This window comes from Sceloporus occidentalis, unplaced genomic scaffold (assembly GCF_023333645.1).
Source record: "Sceloporus occidentalis isolate IW3139 unplaced genomic scaffold, rSceOcc1.0.p SCAF_4, whole genome shotgun sequence".
NCBI lineage: Eukaryota > Metazoa > Chordata > Lepidosauria > Squamata > Phrynosomatidae > Sceloporus > Sceloporus occidentalis.
In genome coordinates, this window is record NW_028316984.1 from 59,620,792 (window position 1) to 59,642,854 (window position 22,063).

At 38.7% G+C, this 22,063-nt stretch overlaps 1 protein-coding gene across 1 annotated transcript in view; it reads right to left on the minus strand.

The window, feature by feature from the left end:
* Window positions 1-22,063, minus strand: part of THSD7B (thrombospondin type 1 domain containing 7B) — a 597,991-nt gene that overhangs the window by 244,366 nt on the left and 331,562 nt on the right. The window contains exons 8-9 of the mRNA XM_089520110.1: window positions 9,129-9,323; window positions 4,186-4,420 (exon numbers count right to left, since the gene is read on the minus strand). Coding sequence (XP_089376236.1) covers window positions 4,186-4,420; window positions 9,129-9,323 — 430 coding nt within the window. The remainder of the gene's footprint in view (window positions 1-4,185; window positions 4,421-9,128; window positions 9,324-22,063) is intronic.

Genomic DNA, 22,063 nt, shown 5'->3' on the forward strand with positions numbered 1-22,063 from the left:
ATTTTGCCAAAAAAGTCCCTACAGGTGCACATATGTGTGTGTGCATAAACAGAAATTTTACCATGTGTAAAAACTCTCATGACCTCTGTCCAGTGAGGAGAAAACTTTCCAGATTCTTAATTCTTACTTGCAAGAACAGAGTATGTGAAGATTTACAATTTGTTCTTTTAGGGCTACTGTGGGGCTGGACAGTAAAAGCCAAGCAAGAAGATACATGCCCTGAACATGCAGAAGGCAAAGATCTATGCACAGCTAGAAAGAAATTATAGAATTCCTTTAGCAAATATGGCAGCAATGATAAAGATTCTGAGGAGGAGACAATTCAGGATGTAGGAAATAAACTCTTTAAACGCATTGGAATGAAACATCATGGGGTGGCTGATCAAGTATTTGAAACATTCTTACTTCTACTCAATTCTCATCTTGTGGCATCTATCATGCCTTTTTCTCTTGAATCTTGCTCACCAAGGACAGCTAATTATGAGCACATTCAGGTCTGCACCACCCACTTTGGACCTGCAATAGTTTGCTGGTCATTAGCACATTGCAGGGTGTTCTTGCTTGCTTTCTCACAATAACTCAGATTCTTATTGTACGGTGTTTTACTACAACACAAAGGTGAGGACTGAACTAGATGGTTTCAATTAAGTAAAAAGATGTCCTGCAATATCCATAGCTCCATTAGCAAGGGGTCAAAGCAGCACACATTTCTCTCCTGGTGTCAACTGTTCTTTTCTAACACTAAAACTTAAAAGGCAAATCCAATTAACATTCTATTGTCTCCTAAATGTTGTGAGCCAGCTTAAATGCCTAGCTTTCTATTGGAATAAGCCCAGGCTCCTTCCTCCTATTCTCTATTGGACTGACAAGACAAATTCCTTGGAATTTTGCTTAGCTTTGCTTTAAAGTATCCTATCCTTTACCATTATAATCCAAAGAAGAGACTTTTCACTGAGAAAATTTAAGGTTCCTTTGGAGTCTTATGTCTCATTGAGAGCTAGTTTCTCTGTAAGAGTTCAATAAAAGCACAAACCTCTGTCAAAAGGGCCTCAGTTATCCTGGGTAAATTCCATCCCATGTCTTTTTTTAAGTGAAGCAGGAGACGACAGACCTTGCTTTTAAGTTCAAATCACACAAACGTTCACTGTGGCTATTCCATATCATGTGTGTATGTGTGTGTGTGTGTGTTTACCTAAAACATGTGTGTGTAAGGAGAAATTGTCTGTCAACTTATGGCGAACCTATACATTCCACACGGTTTTCTTATGCAAAGAATGATCAAGGGTGGTTTTGACAGTTCCTTCGTCTGAAATATAGCATACATAGCTTGGAATCTGTTGGTGGTCTCCCATCCAAGTACTAGATAGAACTGAACCTGCTTAGCTTCCAAGACCTGACAGGATCTGATACCTTTAGGGTGTAATCAAGATAAATTGTTGCCTTCATCACCATGCTAACTTTGTTCGTAATGGCACATGATTATTTTTAGTAAAGCATAAATGTGTCTACTACGGAATAAAATTGCCTTGCTAGTTCACTGAATCTCTGTGTTGAGATTCTAAAAGGCTTTAACTTCTACCACTTCAGTGCCTTTGCATTTGTTCTATCTATGTGCTGCTGCAGGTAACAAGAATAGCTATACAGCAGGATGGGAGCACATGGTGGACTCAGCAGATGATGGACTTTCCTTCAGTGGAGGCTTTGAAACTGAGGTTGGATAGCCAAGTGTATTAGCTGTCTACACTTGCATGGCAGACCATATGTCCCTTGCAGTTTATTTCAACTCTTTGATACTATGCACTCTCTCCCCTGGTACCAGGAAATCCTACACCACTGCTGGTGTGCTTAGAAGCCAGGATAAAAGAGGCAGGAGAGAAGAGGCTCCTTTATAGCTTGGCTTATTACAAAATAGGTCCAAAACAGATAACTGTATAAACAGATCAAATCCTCCCCATACCCCACTGCACTAAGAATAGGTTAAATTACACATTTCAGAAATCTCAATAGATACAAGCACTTTTTACTACAACTACAGCATGTTTCATATCTGCTTGTTGCTGTTGTTGTTTTGTGTCTACAAGTTGTTTCTGACTTACAGTTACCCTAAGACACACCTATCATGGGTTTTTGTAGGGTTTTTTTTGGGTTTTTTTTTTGCAAGTTTCTTCAGAAGGGGCTTGCCATTGCCATTCTCTGAGTCTGAAAGAGTGTGACTTGCCCTAGGTCACCTAGTGGTTTTACATGGCTGAGCTGAGATTCAGACTCTGGTCTCGAGAGTCATAGTCCAATGAACAAACCACTACACCACGCTGGCTCTCTCAGAACTGCATCTCTTCTATATTCTGTTTGATCAGAACACTCCTCTGATATCTTAAACAAATCTGAAAACCTTTGAGTGGCACTTAAGCACAGCATTTCCTTTCTTTATACTTCTCCTTTAGGAACAAAGAACAAATATGCTTTAAACTGTGTATGACACAAAACATGCCAAAAACAAGGACTGATAAACTTTGTGCTTATCAATGGACACTAGACATTCCCTGTGTCACTCAATTAATCCCATTAACCTAAAGCATTTTAATTAACTTTACTGCAGTCAATGTAGTCTGCTCATTTTAGCAAGATTGTTTTGAGTGATACAATAAGAATTAAATCTAGTCTGAAATTCTCTAGACTCATTAACTGTCCAAAAAGTAATTAGCAGTGTCTCAATATGTTTTATTTTAAGAAATATCTGTGGAAACACATGCTTGTCAGTTCTCTGAGCTACTAAAGAGAAGGAGGTTAGGTTATGCATAGGGCTGAATATGTTGTTTATAGCCATATTTCCCCCCAAACAATGGTCTCTATATAAGTCGACAGTATGGTTGAGTCTTCATACAGGTTGAGTCTTCCTTATCTGAAGTGCTTGGGAGTCCCAGGATTCCACAGCACTGGGCTATGGCAGTTAAAGTAATGTCAAATGGCACTATTTCTGCAATGCAGATGTAGTTATAAGGTATCTTGGAGATGGGACTCAAGTCTAAACACAAAATGTATTTATGTTTCATATATATCTTATAAATATAGCCTGAAGATAATTTTATACTTCTCCAGTACTTCTCCAATGCTCTAAAAGAGATAAGAAGACCTACTAGAACAGAAAAAAGAACTACCATGGTAGTCAACCAAAACCCAATGAAAAGCCCACAAGTAAAATGTGCGTTTCTCCAATTCCTTAATCATTTGGTTTGTCCTTTTCAACACCTTCTCCAGCTCTATAACATTTGTTTTGAATTGAAGTGAACAGAAGTAGAAATAGTATGTCAAGTTGAGCTGCACAAAAAAATTATATAAAGGCATTACAATAGTGGCATCTCTCTCTCTCTCTCTCTCTCATATATATATATATATATATATATATATATATATATTTTATTCCTAATTTTCTCCAGACATGGAATTTTGTCAAAGTACATGGAATTAGCATGGTTATTGAACCATTCATCATAGCCCCAAAGTCCTTTTGCTGATCACTAATCATCAGGATCTAGCTATCTATCTGAAGTTAGGATTTTGTTTCAATTGTTTTTGTTTTGTTTTGTTTTGCTCTGCATCACTTTACACTTGTGTATGTTGTATCACACTGAGTTTTTAATGCTCCCTGGTTAGGTGAAATGTCTTTAGTGAGTTTCCTTCAGGTGAAATGCCTTCAAGCATATTGCCTTCAATAGCCCTCTTTGTCTGAATCATCAGACAGGTTTCATATATGTCTCTCACCTGCATAGGAGGATAAGGAATGAGCCAATCCTGAAACAATGTGATTTAATAGCATATGTATGCTCCCTATATGGGAGACACAGCTTGAAGACACATGAGGAATTTACCGTTACATGCACCCAATGTTCTTCTATCTTCTCTGGAATGAAACAATGCGGGAATCTCTGCTCATTCTGTCTCATGCAGTCACCTATCTTGTTTAAAACTCACAAGAAGCTAAAAAAACCATCTTTACAGGAAGAAAGATGGTGGTGTTAGTGGTCATAATAGTTTGTACACCAACCTGTCAAAAAGGAAAGTGTACAATTGTCCTTCATAGATTTACAGGAAGCTAAAACTATGAAATTGGTTATCAGTTTACATCAGGGCAATATATACCAACGACTATGGCCATTGTACCTACAGTGGCCTGCATTTTTGCACTACCTTTTGGCTGGGATCTGGCCAGAATTGTTCTTCACACACAAGACTTTCCTCATCTGCATACCCACTCCGCAGGTTGCCTCGCCATTCCATTTCATAGTAGCATTCAGAGCTGTTATCAAGATATTTTCTGAACAGGGGCTCCATGTGGATGTTTCCCAGTAGACCAAGTTGCAAGAGTGATCATTACACAGGCGATATTCTTGTAGTGCACGAGCAGGAGGACATGATTTTCCACCTGTATAGGATAAAAGCAAAGCATTTTGTGCTACTGGTTTTCTGCTCCAAACACATCAGGTGCAATTCAGTTCATCTTTCTCTTTCCTGCCACAGTAAGTGGCCTTAATAGACCCACATGCTCTTGCCATATCATGTCAAAAGACTCAGGGTGGTGGTGGTGAGGGAGATATGCAACACAGCTAATGTGGAAACTTCAGGGTCAGCAACTTTCAAGCGTATTGAATACTATTGTTCTCAGTTCTGAAGATGTATGCCTTGACTTAAGCATCATTGACTTTGTTGCTGTTGTGCATGTTCAAGTTATTTCTGACCGGTAGTGACCCCAAGGCAAACCTACCACAGGGTTTTATTGAGAAGATTTGTTCAGAGGGGGCTTGCATTTGCATTCCTCTTAGTCTGAGAGAATGTGCTTTGTCCAAGGTCACACAGTGGATTTCCATGTCTGAATAGGGATTCAAACCCTGGTCTCCAGAGTTGCAGTCCAGTGCTCAAATGACGATGCCACACTGGCTCCATCACTGACATCAGTGCTCCTTAATCTGAGAACTCAGCCAGCAATGGTATATCACACTGTGTTTGGTGAGATGTAGCACTTTTAAACTATATTTTATTCTTTTAGTGAGTAATGTGTTTTAATACTGTAACAGTTTAATTCTATTTTAATATTCACTTTTGTACATTTTTAATTGCATTTTTAAAGCTGTAAGCCACACTGAGTTCCAACTTTGGAAAGAAGTGGAATAACAATCATAATCATAATCATCATAATAGTAGGACTGAGTAATATCTATCAGAGTCACATCTGAATTGACACTGGAATCTGGCCCTGCTTTCAGTGGAACTGGGTGATTTCTTCTGTCTCAGGCTTTAATAATAATAATAATAATAATTTGTTTTATTTATATACCGCTATTTCAAAGATCATAGCGGTGAACAGCAAGTAAGCTAATTAGCAAGTAAGCTAATTTGCCCACAACAGTCTGGGTACTCATTTTAGCGACCTCAGAAGGATGCAAGCCTGAGTCGAGCTTGGGCCCTTTTGCTGGTCTTGAACTCGCAACCTTGTGGTTTTGAGTGAATGGCTGCAGTACAGGCATTTAACCACTGCGCCACCAGGGCTCCTTCATGGATCCTGTAAGTTGCTATATCTGCTGAATACTCAAAGGATCAGGTTTTTTTTTTTTTTTTTTTTAAGAATAAATCTTTATGGGTAAGTCATAAACAGAGAGGTGGAAGAGAAAATGCAGCCACACAGTGCCAACACTGATGGCAATGCAAGTTATTGAAACTGAATTCCTTAGCTGGTGATTAATTATCTCTCTCTGAAATGCCAAAGATCTTAGAAACCAGGAGGAAATTACAGAAGCACAAACTGACATTTTTTCCATTGCTTTCCTAAGACTGCTGTGTTGAAATGTCTGTATAAATATTCAGTGAAATAATGTTGTAGCAAAACAGCAATATCAAGAGCAACAAAAAACTCTGGTTATGAGGATAGAGAGACAGAGCACAACCAAGTGAACTCCATAGCTGTTACACACAGCTGTATGTTGTTTCATGTAATAATCAGAGAATTGAGTAATGATGTCTATTGAGCAGAAGGAGCTAAAAATGTTAAATTTAATTCCTCAAGATGACCAGCTAGTACTACTTCAGCTCAAGAAAGTATATAAAAATCTCTTGCCACATGTTTGTCTTTTGTCATTACAGTATATGAGAAAAATAGAAATTAGGAACACAATGCCTGCTTCAGGCTCAGAAAATCAGTTTTTAAACTCAAAATATATGAATGTAAAACACTATAATCCAAAGTGATGAAAAAGACAAGCAGTACTCTTAAAACAGAGGTAGAGAAACTGTGGTCTTCAGAGGTTCAACTCCATCATCCATCAGCCCTAGGCAGTGTGGGCAATGCTCAGGGGTAATTGGAAAGCAACTGAAAGGATACCAATTTGCCACCCCTATTTTCAACAATATGTTTAAGTAAAAATGGCTCTAAAATTGGAGATTTCCAAGCCCTGCCAGATCCAACCCAACAGAGTGGAAGGCTGGAAGGAACCGTATTATTCCCATTTGTCTGCTTAAACTGTTTCCCACCCATTAATGTTAAAGGGAAGGAAATGAACTATGTCAAATCTATCTTATTCGGTGGAAAGGGTAGGGACATATAATAATAATATCATTAATAATTATTATTATTATAATGTTTATTTATATAGTGCCATAAATTTGCATGGCACTTTACAGGCATCAGCAAAACAATATATAATCTGCCAATGACATACAATCTAAAAGTCACGTGGAAGGCTTTGGATTCTTGGACCTCCAACTTCTCCCAGCCCACTTCCTTGACCTGCTGCTATTTACTTTTACTAGTTTCAGGACATTATCAGACAAGGGAAATTGGATGTACAATCCAATAGCAATCCGAACGCAATCATGAGGTTTAACATTATTGCGTGATAGACTACCGCACGTAATTTCAGACAATGGAAAGTCAGTCTGAACGCAATCATGGGGTTTCACGTTATTGCGTGAGAGGTGATCACTCGCAATTTTGGGCAATGGCAAGCTATTTTCGGGCAATGGGAAGTCAGTTCGAACACAATTCGAATTCACGTAAATTCACTGAACTAGCGAATTCATGTGAATGCATTCTGGCCCCACTTTCTTTTCATTCGAAATTAAGAGAAATTCCTCCCTTGTGATAAACTCCTCAGAGACATAAGGTCTGCAGTGGTTTCCTCAGGGACTTGTATGAACCATCTGAACTTAAATCTTCTCTTTAAGAGGCACCTGAAGTTAGATTTCCTCTTTAGGACAGAACTTTTTCTCCACCTTTGGAGAAATACAAAATATTTTGAGCATTCTAGGATGGCCTTTCTGGGATTAAAGAACTAAAGCCTCAATTTTAAAAGAAAAAAAATTCTTCCATCTTTCCTACGACATGTGTAAGGTTTTAATGATCAAACAAATAGATTCTACCCTGGTGCTATCCAATACAGTATATGGCAGGAGTCTCTATTAAAAAAACATGTGTCTTTTGATCAGCATTATTTTATTTTTCTCTTGGAACTTCAGTTTGCTTCATAAAAATTGTTTCACTTCTAGTCTTTTAGGGGGCAGGGAAATATATCTCCATCTCTGTTTTCTTTATTATCTAAAGACCCCATTTCCTTTTTTACATTTTGTACAAATAAAGCCTAAAATCTATCAATCTACAGATAAATGCTGGCCAAAGAAAAGACAGTACCTAAATGAGCTTACACTAAGGCCCATAAATTAGGTGAAACAATACAAATGGACAACACTGAAGTCAAATCCAATGAAAAGAAGCAGTATTTTTAAGCTTTTATTCTCTTTTTTCCTTACAGAATTGTGCTATGAAATATTTAATGTACCATTCAATATTTAACTAACGTATATACATTTTTAAATAATACACTATATTTTAACAGGACCATACACAGCCTTAATTAATATAGTTTTTCTCTTGCATTTCTTAGTAGGCTTTCCTGGATTTCTGCATTGTAAGTTACCTTCAACATTACTTGGAACATGCATCATCATTTAATTAATTCCTCTGTGTAAATTTATCTTTTTTAAAAATCCAATATTCTGATGTATTAAAAAGCTTCATTAAGTCATGACTTCAATGTTATCAGATACAATTTGGCAACAAAGTGGATTAATGAATATTTGTACAGAGCTTTGTAGGTGCAATTTCCCCCCAGTGATAAGGATTATTAATTAGTATTATTACAATGGGGCTGGAAGCTAATCCAAATGGTTCTTCAGGGAAATGTGAAACAGCACACAGCCTTGAAAAACCAAAACCTAGAAATGCTACATACCATAACATACTATACATATTTATATACCATTTTCATTTTCAAAAACTTATATCTGATAATTCTAGGCTTCACTGTTCCTAAATCCCAGATTCTGTTTTTGTTTTGTAACCTGATTATGACACTGGGAGCTACTAGTAAGATGATAGTAAGCATCCATCACATATAGTTTTAAGATTTCAATACTAGTGACAGGTCGCACAACAGTACTAGCAAACATAACACATACTTTATTTGAATGTGGACAGGAAAGCATTCAAGAGAGACCTCCAATACAGTTGTGTGTTTTTTCAAATGATTCATCCACTACATGTATTAGATTCCACACACTTCTGAGCCTTGTCTAAAGCTTTATCTAAAAAAATCACATAGCTTAGCTACAGTATGATGTATTAGTGGTCTGAGTATGCAAGAATACATTAATAAAAACTAATGCTATAAAACTTAGGAATACTCAGTGGTGCTGTCCCTATCATTAGGGAAAGCAATGAGTCTTCTAAGTGTCATGGAAAAGCAGAAATTGTTAGTTATTTGGAAAAAAAATGAAATATATTATTATGGCCAATGACCAGCATAGTTGGTTATTTAATTAATTTATTTTTTTGTCTTTTCCTCACCAAGGACAAGGAGGGAGGAACATGTGGGTGCTTTTGACTCAGGTGCCCAAAACAATTTATCCAGTTAGGGAAAGTATATAAATAATAAATAAAATAAATTTATCCTGGACAGCAGCTGTATTATGCCCTAGGAAGGAAAGACTGGTCCTCAATAAGTAAGGAAATATCAATAGAAATTATGATGTCATAGGAAACTGCAAGGAGACAAACAAATAGCCACAAGAGACCCGCTGTTTACCTTCTCCTGGTAAGGCCAGTATAGATCTTGTTCTGCTTTGTCTCCCTTCTGCATTTTTACTGGAGCATGAGTGGGAACAAGATGACCACTGTGACCATTCAGTCAGAACACAGTCCATTGCACATGGTACTTCGCAAGTCGCTGTTCTGGAAGGTGAAGGACTATCAGCACAAAAATCATCTGATACATCCTCACCTAAAATCAACGCAGAGTGGGGGGGAAACAGAACACCTAGGTTAGAATTAAAACAACATCAAAAATAGTACAGTGGTATCAGAGCAAAGGCAGGCTCCTAGTAAGACTCTGTTCAATTTACAGAGGTACTGAATCAGGCATTTCGACATTCACTCTACATTGAGGTATGCTCCATGTTTGAAATCCACATCTCTCTCTATCACAGAGGATCAAAACCCTCCAGAGGTTGTGTTTACCTTTACAAAATAACTTCTAGGATTTGGCCTTCTTACAGATACAATATTATGAGCACAAGGAAGGGCAGGTCAACTTTGTTGAAATGTAACAATTTCTGGCTTACCGTACCTGTGTAGAATGTGTATTGTTCCACTTTCATGCACCTTGAGAATAGAGTTCAAATTGTGTAAATCTGCATGCTTTACCGAATTCTAAAGCAACCTCAGAAGGCCCACAACCCCTCACTGTTGGCCATACTGGCTGAGACTTCTGGGAGCTGAAGTCTAAAACATCTAGAATGTGACCTTTATTTTGACATTTGTTCTAAAGGTCATGTTAAAAAGACAGAGCTGTCACCAAAAGTAACCAAGCATTTTCATTTATATATAGTCATCACATGCATGTATGCATCACATGCATACACACAAAGTCACAAAGTCACATATACAAATAAAATCACTAATAGGGATTCATAAATTAGGATACTGGGATTTCATACATCATTATCTTTTAAATGTTTCCCCCTGGTAAAAATGCATAAAGGTTAAAACCAGTCTGTCTCTACAGAGCCTTATCTAACTATTTTAGCAAATGTAACCAGCCTTCATGATGAGGGCACATGTGGGTGTTCTTATATATTTGAGCACTGTTCCCTGGTATTTGAATAAACTGAAAAATTCAATAGAATATCCTGCAGTTCCTCAATTTCTTCTAAAGGTCAGTGAACTATACAATCTCTATCATAAAGGCTTTTTTTATGCCTCCCATCCAGAACTGCCAATAACCTAATAAAGTAATGAATAGATTAAAATTAACTTAATAGGTTAAAATTAAAATTAATAATTATAATCTGTCTTAAATATGTGAATAGCTTTAAAATAAAAAATAAACTTTAATGCAAATACAATTTTTAATAGATTAGGGCTATTTTTCAATAAGAGATAGTGTCATTATCTAGATGCCAAGCCATATCAAGCAGCCTCTGTTTTATCTGACCTTTAGCACACACACACATAGATACCCACACCTGGTAATCCTTAGGTGAATGTCCAAAAATCCTGATTAGGCTATCAGAAAAAGAACAAACCCTGATTTTTCTCCTTTCAGTATATTTAGGAAGAAGAAAGGACATAGATTCACTAAAAATAACCTTAAGCCAATAATTTAAAATTATTCCATACTACACACTGAACAGGAATCATGTCTGTTGACAAGTTGGCTTCAACTCATGGTAACCTCATGAGTAAGACACCTCCAACCCCATCTGTCCAACTGCTCTGTTCAGGTTCTGCAGGCTCAGGACCATGATCTCCTTGATTGAATCTATTCATTTAGTATTACTTCTGCATAAACTATCAGAGTCCTGTTACAGCATCTCAAACATCTTCTTTCCACTAATGATGTATGTTCCCTCGCCACTGCTTCATCTAATTGGCTGCTGGTTATAGAGGAGAAGGAAATAAGGATCTCAAAACATGGCTTAACAAGTATTAAATATTATGAAGGACAGGTGGAACATGAGAATTGTCCTTTGGGATGAAACAAGAACTCCATCTAATGCAGCATCATGTTCCCATAGCAGCCAGTCAGATGCCTATTGAAAATTCACAAGCAGAACATGGGAGCAACAGTCCCTTCTTATTGTTGGTCCCAAGTTGCTAGTACTAAGAGGCATACTTTTTCTGAAACCTAAAGCTACTTGATTAAGTAGCCATCAACATGCATCCACCAGTGACATGACTAGAACATAAGGCACACAAAGGATTCTTTTTTCAGTATTCAAAGACATAGCTGTATTAGTCTGGAAAAATCAGTATGCAAAGGGATCTTGCAGCACTTGAAACTGAATATCTGAAAGACAGATGTTGGCAACATGAGCTTTTGTAGACTCAAGCCTATGAAAGCTCATGCTAGCACTTCTATCTTTCAGTTACTCTCAAAGGTGCTGCAAGGTCTCTTTTTCATCAACTATCCTATATTTCTTGCAGCCTTGCAGTTTCCCTTCACCCTGGATGCCCATTCATTTGCAGCATTTGTATCGTGCCACAGATCCCCTCTACACAGAAACAGATGGCATCATAATTCTTCTCCTCCATGAGTTGGGCTTAGAAAAAGTGGGGGACATTTTCTTCAACCACACACATGCACATGTACATCCTTGATATTTAACATCCATCCTAATTTCGCATGGTAGGAATTGAAGAAAAGAGCTTTCTCTCATTTAATCTAAAAGTGCCATAGTTTAGTAAGTTGCAATGCTTCATTTAGTGGTAAATATATATTTAAAAACACACATATTTAAATCATGATAGTTCATGATGGTAAAAGGAATGTGATTTTGTGGATCTCAGACTCAGTGGCACTCCAGTGCAACCTACATACACAGACACATATGAAGCTATACAAAAGAGGCAAAGAAGGATTCATTATGGGCAATATAGCTATGTCCTGGACCATTCCCATGTTTGATCGTTTTAACATCACATCTCACTTTCATTATAAGCAATTTGTTTAATTATTATTTTGAAAGTTTTCCTCCAGCTTTAGGATATTTGCATGTCTTTCACAAACCCAAAATGGACCAACAAATAACCAATTGTTTTTTTTTTAATGGTCTGGAGAAGACAGTAAAAGCAGTAACTGCAGCTGGAAAAGAAAATCATTCATTCATCAGCAACCAGAATTATGTTTCTCATGAAGCAGCCTGACCTATAATTATAATGCAAAGGGTAAAGATCTCAATTGCTTTGGCAAGGCAACATGGATATGCTGGCTTGCAAATAAGACAGACAGGCTGCCAGGGGAAGTGCTTAAAGCTGTCAATTGTGAAACAGTAATTTCTGCATTTATATTCTTAAATGAGGACAGCCTCATAGTCCCTGAGGTGAAAATAAAACTTTTCAAGCATATTACGGAGAGTAACAGAGAAAATCAAGAAGGCAATCATGCTACACAAGATGTTTTCACACACACTCACACACAGGCACATAAACACATCCCCTTTCTCCAGGACTTGCCTTCGCTTATCAGTCAAAGCTTGACTTGCCTGATCACAGTATTATTATTCTAGCCTGCTGAATGATGAAAAATATTCAAAAAATCCCTCTCCTTCAGGAACGCCTCTCCTCATGAATGAATATCAGTCTCCTTCCATGACATGTCTGGCAAGATTTCCTCACTGAACCTACAGCCTGTATTTAATCATTCTCTGTGAATGGCCCATTTCAGCCACAGCACTCTGGGTGTTCACATCAAGCTGACAGCTGAGTAAGCCAGGAAAGTGGGGGAGAGAAAGAAGAGGAAATCTTAAACCTTGCACCAATTATAAGCTTGCCTCCAAAAGTCATTCTGCTATTACCATCCTTCACAAGGATTTTGACAGCCTGCCTGTGTGGCAGCCAACATGCCACATCTCTAAGAACTAGGGTCAAGGTGGAAGTTGTGAGGAGCCCTTCAAAGAAAAGGTAAGGCTGGAAGATTTCAATAATTTAGGCTAGTCAAATGGTTTTTCAGCATTGCTATTTATGAGAAGTGTACAAATAGTCCGTTTTCTGTCAGATTCAGAGCATATAGCCAACAGGGGACTTATTTCCCTGCCTCCTTTTTCAGTTTCAGCCGAACAGGTTACCTATATTTGATACTTGTCAAAATCCATCTGGGCTGCCTACAGGACACTGAAAGATAGTAATGGAAGAACCTGAGTTAGCTGTGGAGGAAATATATGTTTTTATTTTAATGTAAATGAAAGAGAAGCAACCAAAAACCTGTCACTTCTGAAATCCTTTTGTGTTTTTAGTACAAAAGGAAAGAAAAAAAAAGAACTCTTTCATCTACAAGAGATGTATAAAACCCGATCTTGTTGAAGAAACTGAATTAAGTGGTTCTTAAGTTTCAACATTTTGAGCAGGCCTGCTAAGAATGAGAAAAAACAAGTTAAGACATAAGCAGCAAGTATCCTCCATGTCACTAGATTCAGCAAAAAATACAAAAAAAAAATACGTTGAGAATGATTTCCTAATACCAGAGAGAGGGATGTTGCACAATTCATGGCCCCTCTATGATAGCATTCCCTCTTCCATTTCTCTGTACTAAATTTTATAAAAGGTTTTAGGTTATGGTGGGACTTGATATCGGTTCATAGATTCAATTTGCAAAAATTCAGAAGCAACTAGAAGGATGCTCCTTGAGAAACGTTCCTGAACTTGTCCAAACCCATTTGGCTTTCTTACCTCATAATTTTTCAGATATCTTGCGTGAATGACATTATCCAGACCAGTTTCAAAAATTTACTGTGGACAAAATTTGGTGACAAGCCTACACTTGATACAAAATATTACCACTCTTGAAAGCCTATGATATTAACACCAAATGACTGTAACTTGTTGTGATGAACCTCTCCTTCACCAAACCTCTTTTAACGCAGTTGTCAGCCCTAGAGAGTATTATACACCCACAGCTGTCCCAATATGTAAAGTTTCAGACCACTTTTATTTATAATCTATGGGTTTACTTTATTTGTTGAGTTGGAAAGGACCTCATAGGTCATCAAGTCCAACCACACGCCCAATGCAGAAAATGCAGCTAAAGCAGCCCTAGAAAGTAACTGCCCATTCTTTCTTTGAAGATGTCCAAAAAAGAGGCCCCACCACTTCTCTAGGAAATTGTTTCCACTGCTAAACCGCTTTTACTGTTAAGCAATTATTTCTAATGTTCAGTCAAAATTTATCTATCTGCAACTTAAAACCATTAGAATTAGTCTAAAAACAATCATGTCACCCCTCAGTCTTCTCTTCAGCTGGCTAAACATAACCAATTCCCTAAATCTTTCCTTTCTCTTATAATTGTTGCTGTCCTTCTCTGAAACCATTCCATCTTATCTATATTCTTCTTAAATGAGAAACCAAGAACTAATGTTTAATATGTTTTAGTTTATTTAAATTATTTTATTATTTTAAACTGTTTAACCTGTTGCTTTAACATTATTTATAAGCTACACTGAGATCAGAGAAACAACAGCAACAACAACAGTAATAATAAATATCTGTGTTTTTAAATCAGCACTTGCTACTATTTAGGGAAGGTGAATTTTGCCAGTTTTGTTTTCCCCAAGAAGATTTCTATTGATGAACCTAGTAACAGAAAAATCAGAGAGTCAGGAAAATGAACTTAAAACAATTACAAGGTATATAAAGACAATTACAATTCAATTACTATTTCTTGGACATGTTTTGTTTCTGGGTGGTGAGCAAAATTATATTGTTCTGGATGGTCTTTGACTTTTAAAAAAACTATTAGAATTGACTTTTAAATAGTTTTTTTTTAAAAAAATCTGTTCCTTTATGTGATGTTTTTATCTGTTTTATTATACATTGGTTTGGGAGTCCTGGTGGTTTGGAAAAAGATTAACAAACATTTTAAATACTAAGTTAAAAAAAATCCTATAACAAATGAAATCTAGACCAGTTGGCTTCAGCATATTCCCCCAATAGTGCTCCTCAATTAATTCATGAGGTAGAATGATATATAAAATCCTACCAAGTAATATCAATAAGCTGTTGTCTATATTTGCCACTTGCACACAGAGAAAGAGAGACACTACAGACACACATATTTTGATTTATATAGTGTCATTAACAATACCCAGTGTTTTACAGAAAGTTTAACATGCACTTCTTGACCAAAGGATTGTCTATACTTTCTGTAAAATCTGAGTGGGACCACCATTTTCCAGATTCTCAGCAACACTGGGCTTGCCTACACTATTACACAAATATTACTCAAATACTCAAATACACTATTTCCCAAATACTGAGGCACATTGTGGCAAATTCAATTCAACTTAAGCAGTTACATATCCCTCCATTCTGAGATCTCCACAAGCCAGTTTCCGCAAATAATTTTTGGCCACACATCCATGGCTGCTCGACTTTATTTATTATTTCCTGTCCATCAGTTTCCTGACTACAAGCAGGAACCTTGCTAACACTTTCCCCCCTATACACTCCCATTGCCTAGTATAGGAAAGCACCTTGTGATATATCAGCCTGTGGACAAGCGTTATCCATCATTGAGCGGCCTGGTCATTGTTGCATTCAATCACTGACTATTGGACTAATCATGAGGAAGGGTGCTTTGGAGTGCTGCATGACAACATTAGCCTTGCTGCAAGCTATTATTCCAGTTCGTGATATGGTGGGCATGTTCCAGAATAAACAACAGGTACAACTGAGAAGTGCTCTGGCATGAGAAATCAAGTTCCTTAGATCCCATGCCCATGTTTTGAGCAGGGTTCGCGTACTCCTTAATGGTCACTCCCAACACAGCCTGGAACATTCGCCATGCACCCAGATGTCCTCTTTGTTGGTGGGAGTACACAAGCAGGTGGTTTGTGTGGGTGGTGTAGTCTGGTGTGCTACTCTATTTTCTCCAAATTAGTGGACATCCTTAATCTAGAGATGTGGAAACGAGACACCTGCATGAGGAGAGCCATTACAGTTGAAGAATGAATAAGCATTACTCTGTGGCTATTTGCAAGCCAGTGCAGATGTCATCTTGCAGCCAATCATTTCAGAGTTGGATGATCAACTGTCAAAGAAATTATTGATGAGGGCATCCTGGCCATGGAAAGCCACTTCTGCCTAGGACCATTTATATTGGAAATGCTCATAGGTTTGTAATGGGAAAATGTTTCCTGATAGGTTTTCAGCAGCAATTATGTCAGATGGATGTGCACACTGTTTCCCCATTAGTTCTAGCTGTGTTGTTTATGGGTAACAATGTGCTGTATAATCATATTCCCCATTTTCCCCTTCCCTACTCTACTTTCTGCAGATCATGGATGGGTTCTCAGACTCCCTTTGGTTAGCAAGTACGCCATCTATGCATACTGCTTTGTTGTTGTGTATGCAATTATTTGACCTTTTATATGTTGTTTGCTGAAAGCCATGTTGCAATGTTCAATAGTAAATGCTATTCTATTACAGATCAGTGAAGGAGTGGTGCGTTTTTAATTTTTGAAACAAAAATAATTTAGTTAGCCAGGTCACAAACTGTAAAGTTTCTCATTCTCCATTCATCAATATGTCAGGGCACCTCCCTCCCCTCAAGGCTGCTGTGAGGATGCCTTGGTGATCCCCTGTATTTCCCTGGCTGCCAACTACTTTGTCCTCATCCTGTACCTAGGACAATGGCAGGATCCCAAGTGGGTCCCCAATACCAGCCCCCCACCACCACCACAGCATTGCCCCTAGATGATAGGTGCTTGACCAGAATGCTAAGCAGGACAATCTGTGTCTTGATGCAGCTTCTAAGGTACTTGCTGGCCTGTTTATCTTCCAGTTCAGCCTTTTCTCCTCTCTCCTTCTAAAATCCAAGTATAGTTTCCCCTCTTCCTATAAATGGCCCATTAATCTTGCCAACTATTCTGTTGAATGATCCATCCAATGATCAGCCATGTCCCATGTCATCTTGCACTCTCTTCTTTTCCTATAGCCTTTCTGCTGGTGGAAACATGACATTCCACTATAATATAAATCACTTCTCATTAGCAGGTGGGATAAGAGGGTTTTTTACAGTTTCGGTGTTGACTATAACATAACCGATTAACATTACACTCAACCTTTCATGCATCCCACTTTAGGTAACAGTTTGGTTGACAGCAACAGAAGATGAGCATAGAAACACATTTTATGTAATTTCATACAGGCTCAGTACAAATGCAGCACATACAAACATGTGTACAGTTAGCCCTTGGCATCCACTGGGGTTCGGTTCCAGGACCCTCATACCAAAATCCATGGATGCTCAAGTCCCATTAAATACAATGGAGGAGTAAAATAGTGTCCCTTATATAAAATGCCAAAATCAAGGTTTGTTTATTGTAATTTATATATTTTCAAAATATTTTCAAGCTGTGGATGCTTGAATCCATGGATAAAAAAAATCAGTGGATACAGACTGCTGACTGTATTTTCCATAAATTAATTTTAAAAGGGTTGTACCATGGTTGTCTGCTTGGGAACTCTATCTGACTCCATGTTCACCTTTGCTTTCTGCATTTGTGGGGTGGGAAAGAGAGCTGCTGCTTGCCACAGAGGAAACAGATTGTGGATCTGGAAACTGGTCCACATGGTACAAAGTAATGACTGCTTCATCGCTGTTCTGTGCTTGCTATAGGTCCATATCAACTACAAATCTGGATAGCAGCAGTAAAGATCCAAACTAACCATCATGCTGGGCCCCACTGAAATACTACTCACAAACAAGAGAGGAACACAGACATGTACATTAGGGATGGGTATGTGTGGGCGTGGCAACCCCGCCCCTAGGCGACGCCCCTGGGACTGGCTCCATGTATGCACACAAAAGTCACTATAAACAAACACTGAGGCTGATAACTTTGCCAAACAAACTCACAGTCCTTTTTATTCTTGGTCACTGGTTACACCGTTGCACAATCCCATCTCCCAGTTACTTCACTGGAGATAGCAACATAAATAAGGTCTTGAAGTTACTGTGACACTGGCCTAGTTGCTCCACTGGCTCAGGAAGGAACCCCTTCCCTTTTCTTCGGGACTCAACCATTCAAGGGGCTCTTCTTCACAGGGTGTGGGAACGGGGAGGACGATAATCCCACACTGGACTTCTTGCTCTTTCCCTCGTGGCACGTCTCGGAGTTGCTGCCCCTGCTTGGCATTCTTCCCTTAGCACCCACCACGGCTCCTCGCCTTCTTCCAGCCCTTCCCTCCTGCAGCCTACTTCAGGGTTCCAAGGCTGCCCTCTCCTTCCCAACTCCTCTCGAGGGCATGCGGGGTGAGTAGCGAGGACTGGTCCTACTCATACCCTCCCTCCTAGGGCGCAGTCTCTTCGTCCCTCGCGTCCTTCTCCTATCTCCGAGCACGCCTCCTCTCTCCCTTCCTCCATCTCCTCTCCGCGTCCCCGTCTTCCGCGTCCTCTCCGCCCCCTTAGTGCCTCTCCCTCCCTCTTTTTCAAACCCCCCAGGGCTCCACCCCTCCCTGCAGGTGTAACCCCTAATTGTTTCCCCCTTTCCTGCTGGATCTTTTCTCTACCTTTCAACCCCCCTGGGTCCTCAAGCCCTCCACTCGCCCGCTCAACCCGACCATTACATTCCTTTTCTTTACAGTATGTTACCTGGATTGCTCTAGAATAGTTCCTGGGAGCCCTCTTCAAGGGATGGATCTTACACTTGCTGGAACCTGCCCAAATAAGATCCAAAGAATCATGGTGCTCTGAGCCACACACTTTGGGTGAATGGTGGAATCTCCAGTAAATATGTTGTGCAATTCCTCAAAGAAAGACATGGTGGCTGTCCCATGGCTGTTCTGCGAGTTATGATCAGTCACTTCACAGTACCACTGTCAGAGGGTTTTTGCTTTTAATCCTGCAGTCCTCCACGGTTATACTGTGCCCTTTCCCCTCATTTGGGCTGTGCTGTTTTTGAACATCCCAATGGCATTCATGGAAATGTTCCTGGTCCTTCTCCTTGCCCCACAAGGAGATGAGGTTGAGAGCATCTTTCCTGGTCCAGAACACTCATCTGCTTCCTTTTTTACCACAGGAGGACTGGGCTTTGGTTATTGCTAAGCAGTTAATCGAAGGTGCACAGATGCAAGTACAAGTATCAATAGCAGATGTAATGATGTTTTCATCACCTTATCTCCAGATAAGAAAGAAGTATAACATCTTTTTATTACGTAATAGTGTAGGGACAGAGCTTGGGGAAGGTAATTTTTGGACTACAAATTCCCAAACCTACCAGTGTGGAACTTGCAGTAACTTTCCAAGTTTTTTGGAAGAGTATGTGCAAGTCCAGATCCACAATCTTACCATTAATGTTAGGGAGGGAGGCCCAGAGACTGAGGCAAAGGCATAATAAGAGAGATAGCTATTGGAAGAGAAGGGTTTCAAGGAAGAAAGAAATATTCCACACTTCATGGGTGTTCTGAAAGTGGATCAGGTATAAAGAAAAGAAAATATGAAAGGGAGCAAGACATTTTTGGGCACCTGATTGTTAAATATTAGAGAACAGATACTTGGTTTGCCTCAGATAAACATCAATAACAAATTTGCTAATCTGGCAGACAAGCAAAATTATATAGCAAACCAAAAAAGTGGCTCTTTTCTATTGACTCTCTTTGGTCCTGTTGCACCAAGAGAGATTGGGCTATATATAATCTTGCAAACCAAGCCCTGAAACACAGAAGATCCTAATTTGCACATAAATGACTCATACAGCACTTCTGTATCTCCTAATGACATGCTGTCCATCAATATTACTCCTTGAATCCATTCATGTTCGCCATGTAAAATAATGAAACAGTCATTAAAATACTATGCCTGCTATAAAATTTTATATCTCATTTAAATCTTGGGAAACAATGCCAATAAACCTTGAGTAACTGCTTGTCTGTAGCAAAGATGTTAGTAGATAGTAGCAAATTTACGAATGGGGAGGGCTGGGAAATCAAAGTTGCTATTTGGAAGCTTACTAATAGCAGTTTTAAATCTTTCTGGATAAATAGTCTTACGGAGAAAAAAATATTCCCTCAGACATTTAATTAGTTAATGGAACAGTTGCATTTAAGTACTTCACAACAATAATAACAGAATTTAGGAGTGAAAGATTGATTTGATGTAACATTTATAATGTACTCAACTCTTGCTAATGTTCTCATTGATGTTTTCCCCCACACAATAAGACACCAAAGGAAATTCTATAAATCCCAGTACAAATCTTCACCTGTTCATCTTGTGTTGCCTGTTAAGAAGGATTATTTCATGCTTCTCAGAAATTTCTACCTGGCTAATGCCAATCCATAGTTAAGTTCCCTAACAAGAAGCATTGTCATTTTGTCAGTGTAACCACCAGGGTGAGAAATAAACCTAACTGTTTTGGCCCATCACTATTTTAGAAACAGAAAGGGAGAAGGAAAAGAACAGTGGTGAGAAGAACAAGAGGTCAGGGAGGAACACAATGGAAGAAATACAAGAAAGGGAAAAGAAGCAAATGCTGAAATATTTCAAAATATGAACCCAAGTTTTGATGTAACAGGCAATATGACACAAGAGGGAAACAAGTCTGATAAGGGGTAAAAGTAGTAGCTTTGTCATTTCACACAATACATAACCAACTTACTTAGTCCACTGTAAGTTGTAGTATTGGTAATTATCTTAGGGGATTTAAAAAGTGTGTTAGAAAATATCACGGGGTGATATTCACCTTATGTTCCTCCATTGAAGGCATGACTCTTCATCCAGTAGAAGTTTTTATAAGTAGAAGACAAGAGAAGAGATTTTCAGTTATTTCCTCTCCTCACTGTCATCCCTGTACACCATCACATGCTGTTCCAAACAATGTCCCCAAACCACTAAATCTGGGGAAATGTAAGGGACTGCATCAAAATTGTCTCTGTCTCATACTACTGAAGGGAGCCCTTAGATCAAGGTACCTCTGATGAGGTCAGGTATATAAGCTCTAGGTCTGTCAGTGCCTATGAGCAAATGGGAGCCAATGGTCAGAGTGATCATGCCATTGAGTAACAAGAGGCATCAGCAAAGGACAACAAATGTGGGCTACATGAGACATCCAAAAGATTTCTCTGTGAAATTTATTAATTTATTATCCTACCTTGCTCCCGGGATGGGACCAAAGTTGAACCAATTTTTGATAAAAAGTAATTAGTATGATCTGAACAGATAGGAAATTAGTATTACAACTAAATAACAAAAAATAAAGATACACCTAGCAAGTACATAATCTTTGTTTTATTTAAAAGTATCTGTGATACCCATTGCACTTCTACCCTGAACATATGTTTCACTGCCAACCACATATAGTTTATGAGATATTCGTGCAAAGATGATTTATGACTACACCATGTACACTATGGCAATTCTTCCAAATGTGTCAAGACATTTCAAAACCTTTAAAATCAGGTATGGCAATTTACTGTGGACAAATAGGGGTAGTATGTCCTTTTCTTTGTCTGTCTGGCTAGCTAGCTATCTCTCCATATATTTTGCACCTTGGGCTGAAGAAAGAGGGGAATGATGGTTTGCATAGGACAACTAGATACAGGAGATGTGGGATGAATATTTTAGAAACATACAGTATTTCAAAATATTTACCTCTTACCGAGAGTACATCTACAATGGCAGGAAAATCTATCTTACCTTTGGGTTAATTAATCCACGGAGCCTACAAACTTGTCTACACACACCGAGGTGAGTTTGGCACAACTATCCACACAGTTTTCCCTTTGAACTCACCCCAATTCAATAAATTGCATTATGTGTAGCCACACAGCTGTGGCTGCTCCCCCCCCCCCCCCAATGTGTGCAAATGTATGTATTTCTGAACTTCTCCCTCAGCCTCATGCCAACAATGCTATGGAATGCCATAGCCATCATGAGACTTGGGGGGTGGGATCTGGTATGAAATCACACTTCAAATCACATGCAAATCTCACAGGACTGCAAAATCCTGCAATATTCCCAGCATGATT